This window comes from Trachemys scripta, chromosome 6 (genome assembly GCF_013100865.1).
Source record: "Trachemys scripta elegans isolate TJP31775 chromosome 6, CAS_Tse_1.0, whole genome shotgun sequence".
In the NCBI taxonomy this organism is placed as follows: domain Eukaryota; kingdom Metazoa; phylum Chordata; order Testudines; family Emydidae; genus Trachemys; species Trachemys scripta.
The window spans coordinates 47,835,184-47,859,293 of record NC_048303.1 but is presented as its reverse complement, the minus strand read 5'-3'; the positions used below and the strand labels follow the sequence as shown (position 1 = coordinate 47,859,293).

At 40.8% G+C, this 24,110-nt stretch overlaps 1 protein-coding gene across 2 annotated transcripts in view; it reads right to left on the bottom strand.

The window, feature by feature from the left end:
- The window catches only part of CKMT2 (creatine kinase, mitochondrial 2), a 49,074-nt gene that overhangs the window by 304 nt on the left and 24,660 nt on the right, over window positions 1–24,110 (bottom strand). For both annotated transcript variants that reach the window (XM_034774596.1, XM_034774597.1), the window contains exons 2-9: window positions 18,204–18,376; window positions 16,352–16,550; window positions 14,342–14,437; window positions 12,221–12,442; window positions 7,500–7,585; window positions 5,021–5,144; window positions 2,723–2,857; window positions 2,234–2,359 (exon numbers count right to left, since the gene is read on the bottom strand). In XM_034774596.1, the coding sequence (XP_034630487.1) occupies window positions 2,234–2,359; window positions 2,723–2,857; window positions 5,021–5,144; window positions 7,500–7,585; window positions 12,221–12,442; window positions 14,342–14,437; window positions 16,352–16,550; window positions 18,204–18,355 (1,140 nt within the window). In that variant the 5' untranslated portion in view covers window positions 18,356–18,376. The remainder of the gene's footprint in view (window positions 1–2,233; window positions 2,360–2,722; window positions 2,858–5,020; window positions 5,145–7,499; window positions 7,586–12,220; window positions 12,443–14,341; window positions 14,438–16,351; window positions 16,551–18,203; window positions 18,377–24,110) is intronic.

The window sequence follows — 24,110 nt, the reverse complement described above, 5'->3', positions numbered from 1 at the left end:
CCTGCCAACAGAGCTAGCAGCTCCAAACAATGCGTATCTAAGTAGAGCCATGGCTCCCATTTGCCCATATGTCAGGATATCTGTGCTGGAGGAATGCTGCCTACACACTTCCCAGCATACTCGGACCATTACCCAGAAGGCATATCTTTCACAGTTTTAATGCCTCCATCCATCCACCTCTGCTAGGGTGCTGCACCTTCCCCCACTCCCTTGATGGAAAATTTCTATAGAATTCAATTGAAAATGATAGCCCATCTATAGACTTTTTGAACCAGCCTATAGATAGAATGTAATAAAGAACAGTAGCCCTTCTGTAGAATGCTAGAGAATGAAACAGAAAACCTATGGGAAGACTGTTATTCTCTATTACATATTACAGGTTTTCACTGGACCCTTAATACAGACTTGTTGGTTTCATCCCTATCAAGTTCTATAGGATTCTTTTGTGAGAGTCTTCACCTCTACTCAGCCTCACAAGAGAAAAATATTAAGCCCAAGATACACTTAAAAATAAAGGATAGAATGTAGATGTCACGGATTTGCAAATCCATTAGACTGTTCTTTCAGTATCATCAACTATTAATGTGAGCAAAATGGCTGCTGGGCTGTTGTCTTGTGGGTGTAGTAATGAAACATCTTTCAAATTCAGAATGGAAAGGAGTGTTTCACACTTCCTCTTAGCAGCTGTCAGGATAGGACCAGACTACTTTACAGTCATCCTTTTATTCCATGATTTCAGAATGGAAAGCCCTTGCAGTTGTCAATGAGCTGTTCTGATGCTACCACAACAAGTGACCAACTGCTCTTGTGCAGAAAACAACTCCCATTGACTCTAACGGGAGTTTTGCCTTTATAGCAACTGTAATATCAAGCCCTTAATCCACATTTCTCTAGCAATAGGCCTGATTCTAAACTCATACTGGTTTTACAACAGGCATAACTCCATTGAATTCAGTGGAGTTACTCCTGAGTCACACTGGTGTAAGTGGGATCAGAATCAGACCCAGTGTCTTATTCCAAAAGCAGCAGCAGAAACTCCTATTCCATACAGTAAGCAACAGATGCGTTTGTATAATCTCTTTAAAAACTATTAAAGAATAATAATAATAATAATAAAAAAAGACAAGATGAAACTGAGAGAGGAGAGTTTTACCAAACCCTGTGGCATGATAGCACCAGCTCCCCTGGTGTTACGAACTTTAGAGTAGGTAGCAAACTATGTAACTGATTTTTAAAAAAATCTTCATGAACTGGTTCATTAGCAACCTTTAATAACTGGTTTGTTAAAACTGATTACCCAAGCTAAATCCCAATGTCTCTTTATTGGGACAATAATGGCTTTTGAAGGGATTTGTTTTTTACTATAAAGCATTTCAGTGGCTTAGCAGTTTGTTTTATTGTCTTTACAGACCAGCTGTGTAGGGAAATCAGAGGTCTGATTTTGCAGCTGTGAGGATGAAAAGAATTTTGTATTAAGTTTGTATTGACCAGTAACTGAAACAAACAAAACCCAAACAACTTTATGTTGTGCCATCGGGGACATAATTTAGTTCTGCAAACTGGTTTATTACATAATGAAATCTATTTTATTATGTACTGAAAAATATATATTCTATAATAAAACATTTCTGTCCTCTTGTGTGTGTTTGCCTTGTCTTATTTACATTGAAAGCTCTTCAGGGTAGAAATAGGTCTGAGCTATAGGCTTCATCTTTCAAATCCTTACTCACATGATTAGTCCTTACTCACACATAGCCTCATTGACCAGTTGAAATCTTCACATGAATAAGGGACTATAGGCTTAAATCATATGTTTTTAAAACTCTGTGTAAATGAACAATGCAATATAAATATTTGTATTAATAAGTTAGCAAAAACACACAAACATTTCAGAATGTTATATAGTTCATGATGACATGCCGTTTCTCAAACAACACAATGTATCATACAGTTTTTCTACCTCCTTACACATATATGTATAGCATCTTGTAATATGCTTTTCATTCTTGTATACTTAGACCTTGTATATTTTGATTGACTTAGGGGTCAGTGATGCAAGTCACTTACACATGTGAGTAACTTGACTTTGTGTGAATCCTAGCTGGTGTGAATGGTCATAGCTCCATTGAAGTAAATGGTTCCACTGAAGTTAATTGACTCCTGTGAGACTATGACCATTTGCACAAGCTGAAGATCTGCCTCATTGAGTTTAAAACTAGAAAAATCATATTACCTCTGATCGGCCCATGCGATCCAGGTTGGAGATATCGTACACATCTGCCACAGCTGCTGTGTCCACACCACCAGTGCCACGTTTCTGCAGCCTCAGATTCTCCAGAATCTTTGAAAACCTGGGATCCTAGCACAAAAGACATTTTGCCGGCTTTTTGGGTATACTGGTATTATATTGTATTGACTCCTGAAAATACTGTTATCAGTTACTTCAATAGTTTCTCCAGAAAGACTTGCAGGGATGGATATTTTCCTATGCCTTAGGTATACGGGCTGCCTGAGTGGATGTTGGTTGAACAGATTCATTCACATAAATACAGTAATTTGATGGATAAAAATATGTACAATTTGTCACAGATTGTCCCTGAGACCTCATAGTTACACATAATATTAAGTGCATTAACACTGTGAATTATCCTTTTTTCATTTGTTCCCTTTGAGTTAGATGAAGAGCTGATTTACATCATAGCCCTTTTAATAGCTTACGTACCTTGCTGAGTTTTGGAAGTTTAACATGGACTCCTGCACGTAATCCTGTTCCCAGGTTGGAAGGACAGGTCAGAACATATCCTAAGCGTTCATTCCACATGAATTCCCAGCCCCGTTCTTTAATTAAGCGTTCAACCTGCAGGTAAAAAACAACAACAGGAAAAACTGCTGCATACAAATGTCTCATCTTATGACAATGTTGCTGACATCTGAAATACTTGCTGCCTTTCATGAATTTGAATATTAAACTCACAGTGCCAATTTCTGCCCTCAGTTATACCCACAAAAATCCACTCATGTCAATGGACTTGCATAGGTGTAAGTGAAGGTAGAATTTGGTCCATTAAGTATATAAAACACATAAAATTATGTGCAAATGAAACTATGATTAAGATATAAATCTTTGCATGTATCCAGCACCTTTCATCCAATATCCTCAGTGAACTTTATAAACATTCTCCTCTCACATACACGGTGTTGTCATCTCATGATTTTATTGCAAATCTTGTGATATTTGATATTTTTCTTAAAGCCTAAATTATGGAGTCAGGTAATTACACAAGAATCTCAGGTTTCATTTGAAATCAAAGTAAGTTTCTAGCTTTTGTGATTGTGGAGAAGAACTGTAAATCATGAACCCTAAAGGCTCAAACACCTGAGTGCAAATAAAAGGACCCCAAATTTATTAATGATTTTCAAGCCCTGACACTTGAATTTTGAATCCTTGAGTTTGACAGTACTGCTAACACTAGTGCAAATCACGAGTAACTCCACTGAATACAATGCAGTTTCAATGTAATTCTGATGTGAGAGGAGAATCAGGCCCATTGATTATTCAAGGCTCACCAAATCCCTGGAAGGTAACTAAGTATCCTTGTTTTGCAGATGAGTTAACTGACATACAGAGAGGTTAAAGGACTTCCCCAAGGTCACATAGGGAGTCTATAACAACACCAGGACTGCTGGTAAGAGACTAGTCTTTATTTCCTGGCTTCAATCATATGCCATGTGTCAGAGTTACAAAAAGTTCATGCCTGTGTCAAATGACAGGGGTTCATATCCGCTAACTCTAGGAGTTATAATTACAGAGTCAAATGTAGAGCTGGGAATAAAATCCAGGAGCCATGACTCCTAGTCCCTGGCTCTAAGCATTGCATTGCACTATCTCCTTGTACAACATGTACAGTGTCGTAAATGCCTCTGAGAAGAACATGGACCAGATACTGGGGACCGCACAGTTCTAGAGAAGAGGAGGGGCATAAAGGCATCTGTAAGTCACTTTTGTGTTGGCTTGATCCTCTATGTTTCAAGCCAGTCCTCAGTACATCAATTGGTAATAGCCCCCAAGTGGGAGTTGCACCATCTATGGATCAGCTGGAATGCAGCAGTGTTCTGGAACATCCTGTCCCCTTGGCCACATCCCTAGCATGTACTTTATACCCTTGCTGCAAAGAATAGGGTGGAATTCTGACCTGCTCAGTTAAGGCAGCTTTGATGGCCCTTTCTCACGGTCAGAGCAGCGCAATGGGCTACATCAGGGACCAGATGCATCCTACAGTCCTAGCTGGATTGCCTAGCTCAACTGGATGTAGGTTATGTTATAACCTTCACAGCATTTTAACATGGATTTTTTTCTTCATATTTATATGTTTTTGCTAAACTTGAAATAAAAAGCCTACATAGATTAATCCCAAGCCCAGTGCCTAAGGTTGCAACTTTTGTATTTAAAGACTTTGCTGACCTAAAAATCACAGATTTTGGTGTGTAATTTTAAACCAGCACATATCATCTTTCCTTATGTCAGAATTTTAAAGAATTTTAAAAATCCAATCTATTTTCTATTTTTGGCTGTTTGTTCTCCTTTATGCATTTCTCTCATCAAATGAATGAAATCCGTTTCATTTTTCTACCAATAAATTTCATTTTCAGGTTCTCAGTGCTACAGGTTGGGTGAAAAACACTGCAAGGCAGTGCATATTTGTTTATAAGTAACTATTGCCATTGAAATTAGAAAAAGAGAAAAATTTCAGTCGGTTTTAGATTTTGTAAAACTTCTGGGACTGTTAGGGTTTGATTGTCCCTACATTGTGGCTAACAATATGACAACACTGTGTCTTTACTTCCTTGGTACTGTTGCTTTTCAAGGGGGGTATAATTTGGATTGATTTTTTTAAAATTTTGTTGCTAAAAATAGTGAAAGGGAATTCAGTATTAACTATATCAAAGAGTGGTGACACTACTCTAATTGCTAACAAACAGGAATAATAAAAATGAAAACTCAAATTGGCTGAGTTGTTACCTCTTTTAAACCATGGCAAAATCTTTCAAACACCCTTTTCATATTGCCACCTTTTTCCATGGAAATCACTCTGGTATGGTCTTCTTCATTAATCCAGATAAGAAATGTTTTGTCATGGTTATGCCTATTTGAGAGAAGAAAATGGTGTCTTTAAAGAATGGGATAAGCCTTCAGAAATAATTCTCATCATTCTCAGTTTAATATCAATTCCTTCCTTTCCTAGCTCGTAATCTTTCATGATTGTGCACAGGACAAGTGCTGCAAGATAATATCAGAGTGACGGGGCTAAGAATAAGAGCTATTGAGGCCTTTTTCAATTTCATTCCCTTATCCACCGGTAACATAATCCTTCAGGTTCCTTAGGTCACAATGACAACAGCACGCTTTATTGATTACATTGGTGTTGTATTGATGCTGCACTAGAAAGTACACTTTATCTTCTAACAAGAACATATCAATAGGAACACAGCTAGGGGAGCTAGGAACTGGAGAAGCAGAGTTCTGCATCTTTAATCATTGAGGAAGTTATTTGCTGATTTTAGAGCTTTCTGAAGTGAGAAAATCTGATGTTTACATGCTACCTGGGGCCTAGCAACCTGACCCTATTTAACTGTATTCTCTTCTAAATCAAATCCTTGTTGCTTTTATATCACTTGGTAACACACGACTGGCACATAAATCAAATTATGCACTGAGAGGCGGCAGCTAAGTGTTGCTTCAAGACACTACATTAATCAAAGATGCTGACTTGCCTTTCAAGATAAAGTGCCTGGAGACAAGGTATCCACTTTTACTTCAAATCGATAACTCATGGTCATGCTTTTAAAGTGACAAGTAGGAACTGGGATCACTGTTTGCTTGTCTCCACTTTCTCTGCCTTTGGATTAGTCTTCCTGAATAAGTTGAGACTTGTTCATACAAACAGTCTGAATAATACATCAGGAGAAAAGCACAGTAGGTCTAGGATTTAAAGCCCATAGAAGGACTGACTTTCAGCCTGGCTTTCGCTGGGCCTCCTTTTTTGTACTTGAAATTTGCTGATGCAAATAATTGCAGGTGCAAATGTGTCCTGCCAGTTATTTGTGGGTGGAATTAGACATACTTAAATATCCAAGCACCTGCTTTGCAGTCACCATCTGGCATTTAGGATGGGATTTTCAAAAGGGATCAGTGTTGGCCTAACTGAATTAAATCCCACTGAATTAAATGGAAGTTGTATCATTGACCATAAGGAGAGTAGTGAGACCAATGTTGAGTGCTTTTGAAAAGCCCACCCATAAGGTGAAATCCTGACCCCACTGAAGTCAATGAGAGTTTTGCCATTGACTTCAGTGGGGCCAGGATTTCATTCTGAGGCTAAATTGTCCTAACATATAACCCACAATTATTTGTATCTACAAATTGTGATGCAACAAGAGAGACCAAGTTTTAAAATTGCGGCTCATCGTGTCACTTTCCAGTTACAGCAAGTTATATTTCATATGCAATATAAATTATATTTCACATGCAAAATGTGCAAACACAGATCTGGTTTATTCAGGTGATGCATTGGGGCTACATGCATTATTTGCACATGTTCTGTTCAGTTCATAAAATCTATGCACCCATTTGTTATCCTTATAATTCTTCTAGTAAAACTTGTTTAAGAGTTTGTTCTGGGCACCAGGAGCCTAATCCAAAGCCCATTGAAATTGAAAACTTCTGTGGGATTCAGGTGGACTTTGGATGGGGTCTACATAAAGTTGGTTTGGCCATATTCACAATAAATGCTGGAGGTACTGTCAAGCATCATCTAATCTGTCCCACAATTTTTTCTTGACACAATTTACAAAAACGTTTGGAGTGGAGCAATATATGCAAAGGTTCTTCCACACAAAGATCTGCCTCACTAAAAGCGTATGAATTGCATCTTCCAACAAATTCCAAGAAATGATGGGTATTGGTGTATTCAGTAAGTAGCAAAATATATAATGATAAAAAATGGAAATGTAACACTCCTTCAGTTTATTCTGCATGTGTGAAGGAATTCTTAAGCACAGTTCTGATAGAAAAAATATTACATCAGCAACAAAGTGAGGGGAAAGACACAACGTTGATGTCACATACCTGTGATTTAAGATAGCTCATTCATGTTTTTTAGATTACATTTATAACTCGTCTTTTATGGTCATTTGCTGGCCCTTTTTTGTGCCAAATTTTTATTTATAAAAAAGAAAACAAACTAAAAGCCTAAAGCAATAGTCTTATTTATATCCCTTGTGTTGTGGCTGACGATCATGACTGTTGCATTAATGGAAAGGTTTGCTTGTTGTATTGTTTATTTATTTCTATATTTTCTTGAACAATTAATAAAGAAAAATGTTAGCTTAAGTATGCAGTCAGTATCAGGGAATGGCAGCTGCAGTGTTAGGACAAGCAAGGAGAGACGTAATAAAATCACTTGCACATAATACAAACTTCCACACTTCAAATGCCATACCAGATTCCTCTGGCATCAGGCCAGTCACGTGCCATCCCAGCACATGTTAGCAAAGGGGACACTGGCTTATCAAAGAGGAAATGGTCCTGAAAGTCAAAATGTGAGAGAGAGAGAGAGAGAAGCAACTGAATTCAGGGAAGTAATGCTGTTCTGAACATTTAACACTGCAAAGAAAGTCACTGGTATAAAAATAAAGTTGCATAAAGCTGAAGTTCCTTGACTGCAGGTAGAAAGCATTTTACTCAGATGTGTTTCTGGAGACGGAGGCTTGGTGGCGACCAGTTCTCAGTGCTGCTAATTTTTGGCTAGGTGTGATAAAGGAGAGTTGTCCGGCTGTGCTAGCAGAAGGCCAGGAAACACTGGATGTGGTTTAATTAGGCTATGACATTATTCTTAAATGTCTGGGAGTACCTGGCAGATAAACGTGCCCAGTGCGGGTATTTTCATAATCATTTCAACATATATCCGGGGGCTTCTGCCAGCCCTCCCCTTTACCCATCCTGGTCCCCAGCCAACCTGCTGCTGGGACCTCGCCAAATGAGGGTTAAAGTGGGCTATAAAGGGGTGAGGGGTTGGCTCCTGGCTGTACCAGTCATGGGAGTCCTGAAACTCCCCTGTTTTTGCTCCTTTAAAGAATACCTCTGTTAACTCCTTATCAGTCCCTTTTATCTGATCACTGTATTCCTTCCTTACAGAGTACCTGCCCCATGTTTACCTGATGTGTTGCGACATCATAGCTTAACTCCTGTTTCATGTTTGCCCAACTAAGCACCCCCAACCACATTTCGCTTTGGCCAATCTGGTAGGGAGGGAAAATTTCCTTCCCAGCCCCCCAAGAAAGGAGCAATTAGCACAATGCCCATAGCGGATCCTGACAAAACTTGACATTTCACCACTTCCATGGGTAGGAGGTTGGGTGCTGCTCCACCTGGTCCAGGTAAAAGAGGGCTTTTCCTGCACTAGAATGGACATATATTTCCCCCCCTCTCTTCAAGTCCCCTGGTTGGGGGGGGCGCGGAGATGGGTCAGCATCTCCACACTGATCTAGTCTGCAGTAGAAAGTCACTCCTTGGCTGTCTAGGCCTTAAAAGAGCACACACCTTTTCCAAGAAGCCAGACAATGGCTCTTACTACTTAATATGAGGTCAGTCTCCTGGGAATGCAGGGTGGGTACCACCACAACAAATAGAGAAGACATCCCACAGGCAGTTAAAATCATAGGACCACAAGGGTCATCTAGTGTAACCCCCTGCCAAGATGGAGAATTTGATGTGTCTAAACAATGATTTTTTTGGTGGTCTCAGAGTGCAGCTACCAACTCTCATTGATGGCCGCTCTGACAAAGCCGTCTCTCTGTCTCTGCCCTCCACAGCCCTTCACCGAGAGCCCGCCTTGGGGAACGTGGGTTAGGAACTTACCAGCTACCTGTGGAGTCCCAAGTTCCCCATGTCCCAGCTGGGTGGGAGCAGGGGAGTGCCCTGGCAACCAAACACAGCCACCTCCACTGTCGAGCCAGTTCTGGCACCATGCATAGTAGCCCCATGTGTCTCCAGAGGCACTGTCCAGAGCCCCCAAGGAGGCTATGCGGTTCAGGGCACCGATCACTGCTGGTGCCACCAGAGCAAACACCAAGGTGGTGCATCTTGCTGCCCTTGATAACAGCTATTCAGGAGCAATGGCTGGGTGCTGCAAGGAGGTACAGATGCTTTGCCCACCCCCCAATCTCCACCCATGTTTTGGTGGCTCCCATGGCCATAAAAAAATCTGCTGATGGCCGCATTTGAGAAATGAAGGTCTAAACCATCCAAGACACATGACTATCCAGCCTCCTTTTGAAAACCTGGAAGGAGCTTCCATAACCTCCCTAGGCAGTCTGTTCCATTGTCCTATGATTTTTACAGTTAGGAATTTTTTCCTGAGATTTAATCTCAATCTGCTATGATGGAGTTTGAACCCATTGCCTCTTGTCCTGCCCTCGGTGGCAAGAGAGAACAATTTTCTCCATCTTTTTAATGGCAGCCTTTCAAGTATCTGAAGACTGCTGTCATGTCCTCTAAACATACCCAGTTCCTTCAGCCTTTGATCATCTTTGTCTCTTGCCTTTGGATCCTTCTCAGTTTCTCTAGAGCCTTTCTATACATTGGTGACCAAAATTGGATACAGTACTCCAGCTGAGGCCTGATCAGCACCGTGTTAATGTACATTACTGCAAACCATAATGTACAGAGAGTTTTCAGAGTAGGGGGCCTAATGATTGCAAAATGTCTAGTGCCAACCCTGCAAATAAGATATCTCGAGCATATTGTTTTCGCAATTTCTTTTGAGTGGGCTATCATGCAAGAAATTAAAATAGTGTGTGGCTTGGTACCTTTTGGTACCACCAATTCATTCTTTTTCTCAAAGGGAGATTCTATTTCTGCTTGAACACCTGTAGCAATAGGCAGCACAGTTTGTGATGTATCATGCCGAAAGACCTAATCTCATTCAACTGATTCTTCTCACTGACCTGTTTCTGCCCCCCGCCCCCAGCAAATAAGTATTTGATTTTTCACATTTGTGCTGGAAGGTTATGAACAAGGGGGTGTATTTATCTCTCATTGCCTCAATGACCATCGTGTCAATTTTTTTCATTTTAAATGACTTATCTAGGGTCTGATGCAGGGTGAGGAGGAAGGATGTCCAGTATAAATAAGATGATGTAAACAGGATAATAAGCTTTACTCTTTTCTCCATTTCGGATTTTAGGCCCCTGTACCTGTTGGACCCCCCGCTGGTGCTAGCATGGAGCCCCATTGAACTAAAAGTGAACCCAGGGTCCATCTGTTTATCTTACATTGCAGGAGCAAGGTCTTAGTATATTCATGGCCTTAGTACAGTCATTTCTTGATCATACACATTACATGAATGATGAAACTGCATTTCCATTAGACCAGAAGAACTCTACACTTCTGCTCCTGTTGTGTTTCCCCTTCTCTCTCCTAGTGCAACCTGTACCCAGTACCAGTTTCTCCTGTAGGTACCAGCAGACAGATGGAACGAGCATGAATCAGTTATGGATGAAATGCTTTTCTCTACCACCATTCCCTTCTATGCTTAAGTTACCGGAAGAACTGATCCTTCCCCAGGGAGCTGCTGAACAGAAGAAATCAGTTTAGCTTGCAGCAAGAGAAATGTAGATGGATACTAGCAAAAACTTTCTAACTATATACAGGGCCGGCTCTGGCTTTTTTGCCGCCAGAGCGCCGGGGGGGGAGGGCGGCGAGCCCCGGCCGGGGCTCCGCTCTCCCCGGCGGCCAGAGCGCCAGGGGGAGGGCGGCGAGCCCTAGACGGGGCTCCACTCTCCCCAGCGGCCAGAGCACGGGGGGAGGGCGGCGAGCCCTAGACGGGGCTCCACTCTCCCCAGCGGCCAGAGCGCCGGGGGGAGGGCAGCGAGCCCGGCTGGGGCTCCACTCTCCCCAGCGGCCAGAGCACGGGGGGAGGGCAGCGAGCCCTGCCGGGGCTCCGCTCTCCCCGGCAGCTCGAGCACCGCGGGGAGGGCGGCGAGGCCAGTCGCAGCCCCGCTCTCGGAGCACCGCACCGCCCCCCTCCAGGTGCCGCCCCAAGCACATGCTTGGTGGGCTGGTGCCTAGAGCTGGCCCTGACTATATAGGTGAACAGTGGAACAGGTTACCTAGGGAGGTTGAATCCCTGTTATTGGAAGTTTTTAAGAATGGTTAGACAAACACCTCTCAGGGGATGGTCTAGGGATACTTAACCCTGCCACAGCACAGGGAGATAAACTAGATAACCTCTTGAGGTCCCTTCCAGCCCTATATATCTATGGTTCTATGAAATAAACTCTTAACGCAGTCTTTTGGTTTTGTGCTGATTTAACAGTTCCTTTGGACTGAATCTGAATGTGATACCAAGTAGCATCATTAATGATATTACAGTACTTTAACATAATTTTGGTTATTATTTTATGGACTAATGTTCTTTAAATACAGCTGATAGGATATAATCATTGTTTGGGGCTTGCAAAAATGCATATTTAAGGACTTCAAAATATTAGTGATTATCTTGTGGATTTTTAAGATAGTTTACCCAATACATTTTTATTGTCTGTTATGCCAGTAATGCACTTGCAAACCTTTATATCTCAAATCATCTGAATACAGCAATGTGTTGCTATGACAAAAATCTATGACCAAAATCTTTATGCTTCCTCCATACAAATCCTTAAATCACATGTTTTAGTGATTGCAGGTGGGGCTTATGTTGCCTGCATGGTGTTTGTTCCTATCAGAAGTTCAAGAAAACAGGACTGGTAGACATTTTGTAAATAAACAAATCACACTAAAAAATACTGATTCTGTGTGACTGATTTCTGCCCCAAACTGGAAACTGACTCACAAGGTCCCAGATTTCAGCTACCAATTGACCAAGGTGGTGACTGTAGGCCTAGTTATATAATTTTAATTTGGTTCAAAAATTCACTTTTGGAATAAAACCCGTGTGTGTAAAGTTTTAGCCCAAGCCAATATTTTAGCCAAAACAATTGGGATTTATAATAGAAATTCACACTGACCATTAACTACAGGAATACAATTATAATTAAGTATCTTCATTACATAAGCAGGAAAGTATGCATGAGAGAGAAAGACAGGATTAATCACATTTATTTTTATATGATATATATTAATGAAAATCTTCTAAGTCTCCAGACTGGAGTCTGTACTTACATCAATAAGCTGCTGTTGATCCTTCTCAGACATATTGGTCAGGCTATAATACTTCCCAGCAAGGTCTCCTTTCAGCCCAGCCAAAGCAGTGACCACAACATTTTCTACTTCTCTTCTCTCTGCCCTGGAGCAGGCAGGGGGAAGACTGAGACCCCGGATACTGCGACCAGTACGTACACGTGATGATAGGACATAGCGCTCATCAAACTGACCTTGGGTAATCTAATGAAAGAAATGGGGGGAGGGATAGCTCAGTGGTTTGAGCATTGGCCTGCTAAACCCAGGCTTATGAGTTCAATCCTCAGGGGGGCCATTTAGGGATCTCAGGCAAAAAAAAAAAATAATAATAATAATAATAATAATAGGGGATTGGTCCTGCTTTGACCAGGGGGTTGGATTAGATGATCTTCTGAGGTCCCTTCCAACACTGATATGCTATGATTCCATGAAAATCTACACATTGTGTCCCATTTTACATATAGTAATTTTAAAATTTGCCTTTCTACGTAAAGAATGTCCTTTTATATGTTCTCTGCAGCCAAATGATTACAACTAATCTTGGGTACTCAGAAATGCAACAGACAGGTGCATCAGGGTGTCAGGTTCTAGCACTATGCATGGAGATCCCGAGTGATTTTGCTGATTCACTGTGGCAAATAGATCAGGTGGGCCCTCTTAACTCCAACCCAGACATATCACATTGTTTCAATAGCTCCCTGAAAGACAGAGAACTAGGGACATGGGCAGAAGTTGCTTAGAAACAGCCACACCCAAGATGATGCTTATATTTGTTGTTAATTAAGACAACAATAAAGGAAATCCCAAGGAAGTGGGTAAATTGAGATCATATATAGTGTGCGCGCGCGCTCTGGGCTCCATCCTGCAAAGTGCACAGTACCTCTGATCCTGTTCCAGCAAAACACTTAAGTACATGCTTAACTTAAGTAAGAATAGTCCCATAGTGCTTTGCTAGATTGGGGTCAAACAGGGGCAGCTCCAGACACCAACACACCAAGCGCATGCCTGGGGCGGCAAGCCGCAGGGGGCGGCCTGCCGGTCGCTGTGAGGGCAGCAGTCAGGATGCCTTCAACGGCATGCCTGCGGGAGGTCCGCCAGTCCCACGGCTTCGGCGCAGGCATGCCGCCGAAGCCTGCCTCACTGCCGTGCTTGGGGTGGCAAAATACATAGAGCCGCCCCTGGGGTCAAAGTGGCAGTCAGACACTACAGTGGTAAGTGTAGTATGAAAACCTATATAGAACCAAATAGAGGTGCTCAGCACCATGCAGCCTTCTGTTAGGAACAGGGGGGAATGCTACCTGCTTACATGTGTTCTCAGGGTGGCACTGAACACTGTATGCACAGAGAAAAATGGAAGAGGTCCCAAAATGATTGGTGGAACAGCAGAAAAACCAGCAGAGTTCAGCTCAACAGTTCTCTTTGCAAATGATGAAGGAGTAATAACAGCAGCATCAGGAAAACAGTTCCAGGAAGACATTTAAAGTCACCTCTGCCCATGCCCAAAGTGTGTGTGGCAGGAAGAGGTACACATACCAGCTCCTGACCAAAATCCTCAAAACTGACTCCTATTTACCAAAGCACATAAAACTACTTCCCATGACTCTTTGGGTGCCAAAAGCCATAATTGTCCCCTACCCAGCCACCATACCTCCAGTTCTAAAATTCGTTTACTTTGGCCAGTACTAAAAATCTTTAGCACATTGAAATTTTAAAAGTTGGGATCAGCCTAAAAATAAATTGGATTTAAGATTTAAATAAATAATAGAAGGGATACTGTTCTGCCTGGACATTAAGGAAAGGGAGGATCACATAATTTAAATCTAATGTACCACCTAGGACACGGGGCCTTGCATAAGAGGTACAGGGGACAGAATCAGACACCACTTAACCTAGTCTCTTTCTTTTCTATATGTGCCACGTTGTATATATAAAGTTGCTTGGGAAGGGGAATAAAGCATTGATAAGTTCAGCCATTGTGACATCACAGTTCTGTTATCCCTCAGCTTATTTTCTTTGGAGATTGGAACATTTTTTGAACTATGAAATACAATATAATGTCATGATAGGAAGCTGAAGGATTAAGGATTCAAAATTTGATCCTACCTTGGATGCATCCAGGTCGGTGTGATGCTTCATTACATATGGATCATAGCCATTGTGTCTCACTTTAATAACTGGGTCAAAAATCTCAGCAAATACCTGTGGAGTTAAAGATGTATTAATCCAGCATTGAGTATTTTTAACACCATTTTCCTTACCTCTTGTAATCATAGTTACACAGCGTGGATCTCTGTCCCATTGCAGTGGCTGGACTACAGAGAGGTTGAGTCTGCTACAGCTGGTGTGCTGACAAGAAAGGGTCTTTTAGCTCAGCCAGGAGATGCTCATGCTTTGTGATCCACAGTCCCCAGTCATGCTGATCCTTCTAGGGATGTGTGTTACACTCTCATATAACATCTCATAATTGTATACTTATGTTTCTTCTTGATTCTAATTGCTCTGATAGCCAGCTTGAGGTTTTGGAGCAAAAGAGCTCTCCAGAGATCATCAGAGGATACATGGGGCCTGATTCTCCTTTCTATTAAACTAGAATAAATCAGAACTCTCCTGAAGTCAGCAGAATTCTGCTAGTCTAAAACTGGTGTAATCAGGCTCTCACTTATTATTATTTGTTTGTATTTCAATAGCACCTAGTAGTTCCAGTGAAGACTGGAGTCTGAAACAACATAGTATGTCTGTGTAAGAGATAATCCCTGCTTCAAAAGAGTTTACAATTTAAATAAAGTCAGACAAAGGGTGCATGGTGAAACTGAGGCACGGAGTGATTTTCACAGCAGGTCTGTGGCAGAGCCAGGAATAGAACCCAGGTGTCCTGAGACCCAGTCCAATCCAGGGCCCTATCCATTAGACTCCAATATCCTCTCTTACTTGTAGTTCTTTGATAGAACATTCACCTTATATCAAAGCAGTAGGTGAATGAAATCAGCAGTTTAACGGGGGAGAGAGAGGGGAAGGACTTGGGTGGGGGCTAGTATAGGAATGTTGGGAAAAGAGGAGAGAAATAATGGTCAATAGACTTGGCTCCCACCTTCCCCCAAGAATTCTAAGGCTGATAAAACCTAAGCATAGAGATCTAAGGTGGTTAACTTTAGCTGCAATTATTTTCTCCTGCCCCGCCCCACCTCCTCTGAGTAGAGAATTAGAGCTCTGTTGTATTTTTTAGTCTGGCTGGCTGGAATGAAGTGATTTTTGTATAACGTTCGGTCTGATGTGTATGCATCCTGATGACTGAGCACTGAAGACGATATGTACACTTTCCACAGAGGAGGCTCAGTCACAGCTCCTAAGCCCAATGAAACAGAGTCAGCTGCATCATAACCCCATCCTTAGCAGCCCAGTATTTGGGATGTTGGCTGTTACTATTAAGAGAACGAATAATACAAATTCCAGCATAATATAGGCAGGGACCCATTGATTGTAGTGTTAACTATCTGGAAAGGTGCTATAACAATGAGCCAGTTTTTTCCAGGTCTCAGGCTTCTTATTTCAGAATTAAAATAGCCTAATCCTATGTTTCTATCTTTGGTATTTGTCGTGCCTCTTGTCGGAGAAAAACTGAGTTCTCACTATTTGTTTTGGTACAGCAAGTCAGTTCTCTGCTTCCACACTCTAAAGCCCTAGTGTCTATCTGCCAAGCATCCCACATATTTCAGAAGAAAATTTCCTCTCACTTCTACCATGTTTTTTTTTTTTTACAGTATAATTTCTACATCATTTCAGTTTGGTGACATGTTTCCACAGTCTTGCCACAAACTGAATTTAACAGCAGGAGGGAGTGTAGCTACTGCAAGCAAATAAAATATTGTTCCTGTGAGCCCACACTTCATTACCCTTGATAACATTATAGATGGCTCTTTTAATGATGTTTCCTGTTCATTGTACCTCCTGTTGAGAAAACACCAGTATTACCCATATGGTTTGTGGTTTATACACACTCTGGTGTGCGATTTACCTTAAAAGTGAACTTCTCATGAAAGATCTGTGCTGTCCTAACAAGTTCTCGTGAAGTATAACGTACAAACTAAACATTACAGTGTAATAAAAATGTTTCACCTCATAAGACTCTTCATCACCAGCAACCATGCCCACAGTTTTAATGAAAGGATGGCCAGGATTGTCAACGCCAGTTTGGATACACTGGTCCAGGGTATACCCATTTGGAGTCATCTTATCCCTTAGTTTAGCATATATTGCTGGTGAAAGACATTCAGCCATGCAGTTGTTATGTTTGCGGAGATCAGGATAGTCTGCACTGAGGGGTGAAAAAGACAAATGCATTTAATATGGTAACAAACAGTAATTCTTGGTTCTTTTTGCCAGGTTACGAACACATCAGAAGGAGAGGGGACAGAAAGCGTTCTTGGTCCGCTTGTTTCCCTCTCAAACTAAAGTTGTGTCATTCTACCACGCATTGATGGATATTATTCTCTGCAGTAGATCAGGAAGCTTGAGGTAAATAGCAGAGAGTTTAAAAGCACGCCTGGTGCTTGGTACATGCATGGCATTAAAATTTAGAAAGAAAACAAAAGCATACAAGCTCTTATCAACACCCCCCCACAGTCTTCACTGGCTGCCAGTTACATTAGCAGTACATAAAGATATTTACAATGGAAGTGGGAAGCACTAGCACAGATAGGAGGAACATGAACAATGTTCAGAATTCATTTGGTTGTGCTTTTGATAAAACTTGAGGTACAAGTAAAGTTAGTGGACCAGATCCCCAGCTAGTGTAAATCAGTGTCACTCTGTGGACATCTGTGGAGCTATTCTGATTTATACCTGCAGAAAATCTAACCCTATTATAATAGTTCTGTGTTGTTTTAATTATCTTATTATTTAAAGAAAGCTGTATAGTATTATAATCCATCAGTAAAGAAATCTTCAGCTTGTAGCATGTGAAGTGACAGGGCTGTAACCAGGGCAGGGTGAGCTGGGCAGCTGCCCAGGGCACAAAGCCACAGGGGCGGGGAAATGGGGCGGAAAAATGAAGTGGAAAAAAAGGTAGTGGGTGCAAATATGCTTACTCACCCTGGATGCAAAAATGCCCTAGGTACGACTCTGTGAAGATGTTGCTAAGTCATTTGATAAAGCATTGGTAATGCTTTTAAAGGGGTCAGATTGTGATATCTTTACCCTGGTTTAGTAGCACCTGGCTCTAACAGGAATCTCAGCAACCTCAGTGGGCCTATTTGTGGAATATGGTACTATTCACTATGAATAAGGGGATCAGAAACTGGCCCATATTGTCATTTTTCAAAAATAGGGCCAAAGTCAAGCTAGTACAAGTCCAGTGAAGTCAACTTAGTCCTATCAGGGCTGTATTTAGCTTCTATGCTCCGTCAATCAGTTTATAGCTGCTGTGGGAATAATTTCAGGCAGAGCAGTTGTGTCTCTTCCATGTATTTACCATGGCCAACACCTTATCATTTGTACATAAAAATATAAAAAACTTCCCTTCAGTAGAGTCTACACTGATAGTTGGCTCCTAGGAATTAGATGACTGGTAAGTTAATGAGAACCATCCTGAACCTTTGCCTGAAATGTGAACCAACACTGAACTGTATTTGAGGTTTGACAATCTTTGTGTGTGTGGTTTTGCTTTTTTAAATTTTCATCCATGTCTGCACTTCTTGGTTTTGAAGGCTATTGTTCATGCTATTTTGAATCTATCTAAAACCAGGGTTACTAGTGAGAGATCCTGTTCTCAGATTTTGAACTTACAAGGATCTTCCCATGCTCAGGTCCTCCTTTCCCACATGCATAGGTGCCACATTTGGGACATGATGACTTATGCAGCTGCTCTGCAGTTTGTTGGGGGACAATTCCTTCTCTCTTAGTCCCCCAGTGAGCTTCAGCAGCTACTTGGGCTGGGTGCTCAGTGGAAAGTTTAACCCAAATGACTTACCTTGGAGGAAAGAGTTTTCGTCTTTCATGAGATCCTGCTCTCACATTCTGATGATTCAATAGGTATCCAGTGGTTAAGGCCCCTGTGCTAACTGTTGCAAAGAGCACAGCAGTTCTGTGGCCAGCCAGGAGACGAGAAAATGTGCTAGTCATTCTTCTTCTATGTTAAGGCTTCTAGAAGGCAAAATAACCCTATATGAAACCATACTTGATGGCTATTTGAACTTAAAGTTCAAATATGCTGAACATGCCAAATAAACACTCACTCTCACAACTGGAACACACAGTAATTCAATAAAAAAGACAAATTATTAATTATTATTATTATTTATGTGTATTGCAGTAGTGCCTAGAGGAAGGATTGGTAGCATTCACTCTATTTCTGTACATAAACCTTTGATAGACTTGAAAAATCATTGGATCTGTTCAGTGCAATATCGAACACAACATTCTAAACCCAACCCTCTCTCATATGCATATTAACTGTTTTGAGGCTTTTAGGGTGAAAATTCAATTCTTTAGCTTGCTTCATAGCAGTAATATAGTTACATGGAGATATCTGTTCATGACACATGGGAAGGTTATAATGTTAAAGTTAGACATAGCAGACAAAACATTGCAAATAGTGTGTAATTGAAAATGAGATTGAAATATCAAGGAGGTTTAGATTCTGTTTGAAATATTATTAAATATTATCATCATTTATGTAACACTAAATGAATGGAGCTTTATAGTCTCTTGTGATGGATAAATGATATACAATATAAGACAGGCATTGCCTGTAACCAGTACCTTAGTGGCACACCAAAAACAGGTGCCTGTATTTTGGGGAAAAAAATGTTAAAGCCTGACCCTGCAATCCCTTACTCAGATAAATATTCCCACAGAAATCAATGGGACTACTCAGGGAAATGACAATTACCCAAATAAGTACTGTAAGGGCCTGCACACTGGGTCAGTAATGCTGATTTCAAAACACAACAGGCTGCCAGAAGCAACTGAGTTAAAATCACTTCTCCCAAAATCATTTACAACTAGTCAGAAAAGTTTTTTTGACAAGGACAGACATTGATCTGATAAAATCCACAAACATTCTTCATGGTTTTATTTAAACACTGCCAAATAAATCTCCCAAATCTCCTGGCTGGATCCTTGACCCCATTAGGGCTGCTTTGCACTGCACTGGTGGTATAAAGCAACCTTAAACCTGACTTAACTGCCCAGTTGGTGAGGCTACATCTACACTACGGGGGGGGGGGTCGATTTAAGATACGCAAATTCAGCTACGCGAATAGCGTAGCTGAATTCGACGTATCGCAGCCGACTTACCCCGCTGTAGGGACGGCGGCAAAAATCGACCTCTGCGGCTTCCCGTTGACGGCACTTACTCCCACCTCCGCTGGTGGAGTAAGAGCGTCGATTCGGGGATCGATTGTCACGTCCCGACGGGACGCGATAAATCGATCCCCGAGAGGTCGATTTCTACCCGCCGATTCAGGCGGGTAGTGTAGACCCAGCCTAAGTCTCTTGAGGTTGTTCTAACTGAAACAGGGATCAAAGGAAATCATAGATCACCTAAATCTCCCTATCCCCACATGTACTAAGCCAAGCACAGCTGAGCCAGATCTAAGGACTGGGGCTTCTGTCATTACTTTTAGTGATAGCTGCACAGGAAACTTTTGATAGACTTCAATCCACCATACGTTCATGAGAAGTGAAAGTATAGACATATAGAAAATAACTCCACATGATAGCCATATTCTCTGCAAAGACCATGGGCTATAAATGCCTAGCACACTTAGGTGCACTGTATGAATAATTATATAAATCTGAAGTAACCAGTGAGCTGTGATCTGATAAGTCTTTTATCCTATAAAGGATACAACTGGGGAATTTTTCTCACCCTCACCTCTCTCTCATTTGATTTCCAAACAGTTATTTACAGAGATTATTTATTCATGGAGGTACATGGGGAATTGCAAGAAATAAAGCAGACTTGTAAGTGATGCTTAAATTTCTCTTATCCTGTGATTTTGTGAGTTACCTTGAGTTTTGTAAAAATAGTCCTGTGGATAAACTAGGATAAAATGAATCCCAATTACTTAAATGGCTCACAGATCACATTCTTCATAGCAACCTCCTTAAGACACCTCAGAAGGTTTCTGTATTTACACAACAAATTCTCACTTCTGCATAAGGATATTTTTAAACAGGCCAGTAAAAATTGTGCTTCTTCTCCACCTGATATCCTCATTAAAACACACAGCTTCAAGAAAAGGAGCCTGATTCTCATTTTCATTTTCACTGATCTGACAGCATAAAGGAGCCTTAAAGTGAGTGCGAGTGTAAGTTGTGCCCACTTCGAGGTCCCTGGGCACTGCAGGAGTGGTCTGGCATAGCTTCGGTGTAAATGAGAATCAGGCCCAAGAGGGTTTAATTAATCTCAAAATATTTTTAGGAGCTCACACAGAGTCTATTATTACCAGTTGTGTCTCAAAGTGCTCACAGTTGTACAGCTACAGTACCAGAGTGCTGGCAATCTACAAGGCAGATAGAGAACATGGCATGTGCTAGGGGACTCAGAAGGGGGAAAACAACTTGAATAATATTTTTGAATGGATTTGATTTGTTTTGTTGTGATTGTGAACCTCAGAGAAGGTTGGAGAGTGAAATCCAGGCCTAGCAAAACTCCCACCGACTTACATGAGGACAGGATTTCACCCCAAGAGTTTAGGTGGATGGGGGTCTGACAAATCTGGTTTGGAAGGGTGTTCCATAGCTATAGAGCAGGTTGTAAGAAAACATGAAGTTAGGAGTGGAAGGACAATAATTGCTCATAAATCTTCCCAGTGTGCAATCCTTCAGTTGCCCTTTTCAGTGTTCTCTAGGATATATTTCTTCTGTTTAATCATTTCTTAATCCTTTTTTATTTCAGGGATTTAAAGAGGTTAGCAAGACACCTCAGAACATTTCATATCTGTTCAGGGAAAACAATGCTTTCATTTCTGAGCACCACCCTGAAGCCCTGGGGTTAATCAGATCATGGTCAAGTATCTCACTTCCCTTTCCATTCATGTCTAATGATGATTGTGAATTTGTATGTTTGCCATTTCACTGGGTTTGAATTATTTTGGTAGATTTCCATGCCTTTGTGTTTTGTTTGAGGTTGCATGATTCTTGCATATTTCTTTACAGGTTTGAAGGCAGATTTGTCTTATGTCCTGTGTCTAGTTCAAATAGTTTGATATCAACTTTCCAATATTCTATACTGATGCACATTAGGCAGTACCAAAGGGCATTTTAAAACTAATAAAAGTCTTAGCTGTCTCCTCTACTTCCTGAGTACACACATGATATAAAATAGGGTTTTGTCACTTAGAAGGAGAGAAACTCTGATATATCGATTGAAAGAAGATTCAATATTTTCTTCATTGCTCAATGGTAAAAATTTGTCCAAAAGCAGAGTACTGGGAAAAGACCGCATTTAAAGAGCATCATTTTGACATGATCAGCCATAAGGAATTGATTCTGATGATCTTCGATTACCCTGAAACTGTGCCATAGAAAATGTTACAGAATGCACATTATTTAAACTATTAAAAATATATATTGATTAAGAAAATGCCCATGTGTCAGAACTTTCCTTGTTGGCTTGATCCCTCAACTGTTACTCACATGAGTAATTTTTCCAATGGTCCCACTAAAGTCAAAGAGTTAATTTGCATGAGTATGCTTTGCAGGACCGGTCCTTAATACATGTCGGAAGGAAAAAAAATCTTGTCGTTGGTGGAGTGTTTTATAATAAATTATAAACAAATATGCAGTTTATGATACAATGGGATTTTTCTGACTCCTTTCTGTCATCATCATTCCGCATGTGGCCCTATGCCTTAGTTACAGCACACCATCCAGACTCTGCATTGAATATGGAAATATTAATTTCCTCGTGGGCTTTTCTGTGGAACTCATGATTGTTGTATCTAAATAACTCACAAGCAATGAATTAATTTTCATAACAGCCTTGTGAGTGAGGGCACTATTAATATTCCTATTTTACAGATATTGTCAGTGTCTCTTCTCTTCACTGGTGAGCAGACAGATGGCTCACATCCAGAGCCCTGTCCTAGAAACAAAGCCCACTGAACTCAATGGGAGTATTTCTGCTGATTCCAAGTGGTATTGAATCAGGCATTTAAAGCACACTGAAGTCATCTCCTAACCTGGGGACTGAGAGTTGTCACTTTGCCAAGGGACAAATACATTCGGTGCATTTGATCAGACTGGAGGATTGATGTGCCTTGTATGTGTAGAGAATAGAAGGAGACAATAATATAATTTTAGTCCTTCAAGAATAACCAGGGTATTGTCTGTGCTGGCTACAGGATATTCCGCCAGTAACAGGTAATGGTAATGACATTAGGCAGGCCATCATATTTAGCTATCTCATATGATTTCTGCTGGCAAGGATGCACTATGTTGATAGCTGTTTTCACATTCCATCAATTCCTTATATTAATAGGATGTGACACAGAAGTCCTATGCTTTGTTCCAGCAGCAATTGATTGACTGTATATTTTTTCACCTTGAAGCCCTTTCCACAGATGTAGCATGCACAACAAATAATAACACCACTCCATTAAGAAGGTCACTATTCGCAGTACTATGACATTACTAACATGTTGTGGTTTATATCTGCAAACCAATCACAATGTGTTCTATAGCTGAACTGCTCGGTAATAATGACCATATGTAATTACATTTAACATGTGTGTGAGAGAGTGGAAAATACCAGACACCCGCCACTGTACATTTAACTTCAAGAAAGGGAACTACACAAAAATAAGGAAGCTAGTTAAATGGAAATTAAAAGGAACTGTCAGAAGAGTGAAATGCCTGCAAGCTGCATGGAAACTGTCTAAAAACACCATAATAGAGGCTCAAACTAAAAGTATCCACCAAATTAAAAAAAAATAGTAAGAGGATAAAAAAAATACTACTATGGCTAAACAACAGAATAAACAAGGCAGTTAGAGACAGAAAGGCATCCTGTAAAAATTGGAAGTCAAATCCTAGTGAGAAAAATAGAAAGGAGCATAAACTCTGGCATGTCAAGTGTAAAAGTATATTAGGCGGACCAAAAAAGAATTTAAAGATTAAGTAGCAAAAGACACAAAAACTAACAGCAATTTTTAAAAAGTACATCAGAAGCAGGAAGCCTGCCAAACAATCACTGGGGCCACTGGATTATCAAGGTGCTAAAGGAGCACTCATGGCAGAAAGACCATTGCAGAGAAGCTAAATGAATTCTTTGTATTGGGCTTTACTACTGATAATGCAAGGGAGATTCCCACACTGCACCATTCTTTTTGGGTGACAGATCTGAGGAACTATCCCAGACTGAGGTGTCAATAGAGGAAGTTTGGAACAAACTGATAAATTAAAGAGTAATAAGTCACTAGGACCAGATGGTATTTACCCAAGAGTTCTGAAGAAACTCAGATATGAAATTGCAGAACTACTAACTGTGGTATGTAACCTATTGTTTAAATCAGCTTCTGTACCACATGATTGGATGATAGCTAATGTGACACCACTTTTTTTAAAAAGGCTCCAGGGGTGATCCTGGCAATTACAGGATAAGTTAAACTTACCTAACTTCAGTATGAGGCAAATTGATTGAAAACTATAGTAAAGAAGAGAATTATCAGACACATAGATGAACATGATTTGTTGGAGAAGACGACTGTTGTAAAGGGAAATTGTGCCTCACCAGTCTATTAGAATTCTTTAAGGGCGTCAAGAAACACGTAGATAGGGTGATCCAGTGGATATAGAGCACTTGGACTTTCAGAAAGCCTTTGACAAGGTTTCTCACCAAAGGCTCTTAGGCCTTGTCTACACTACGAGA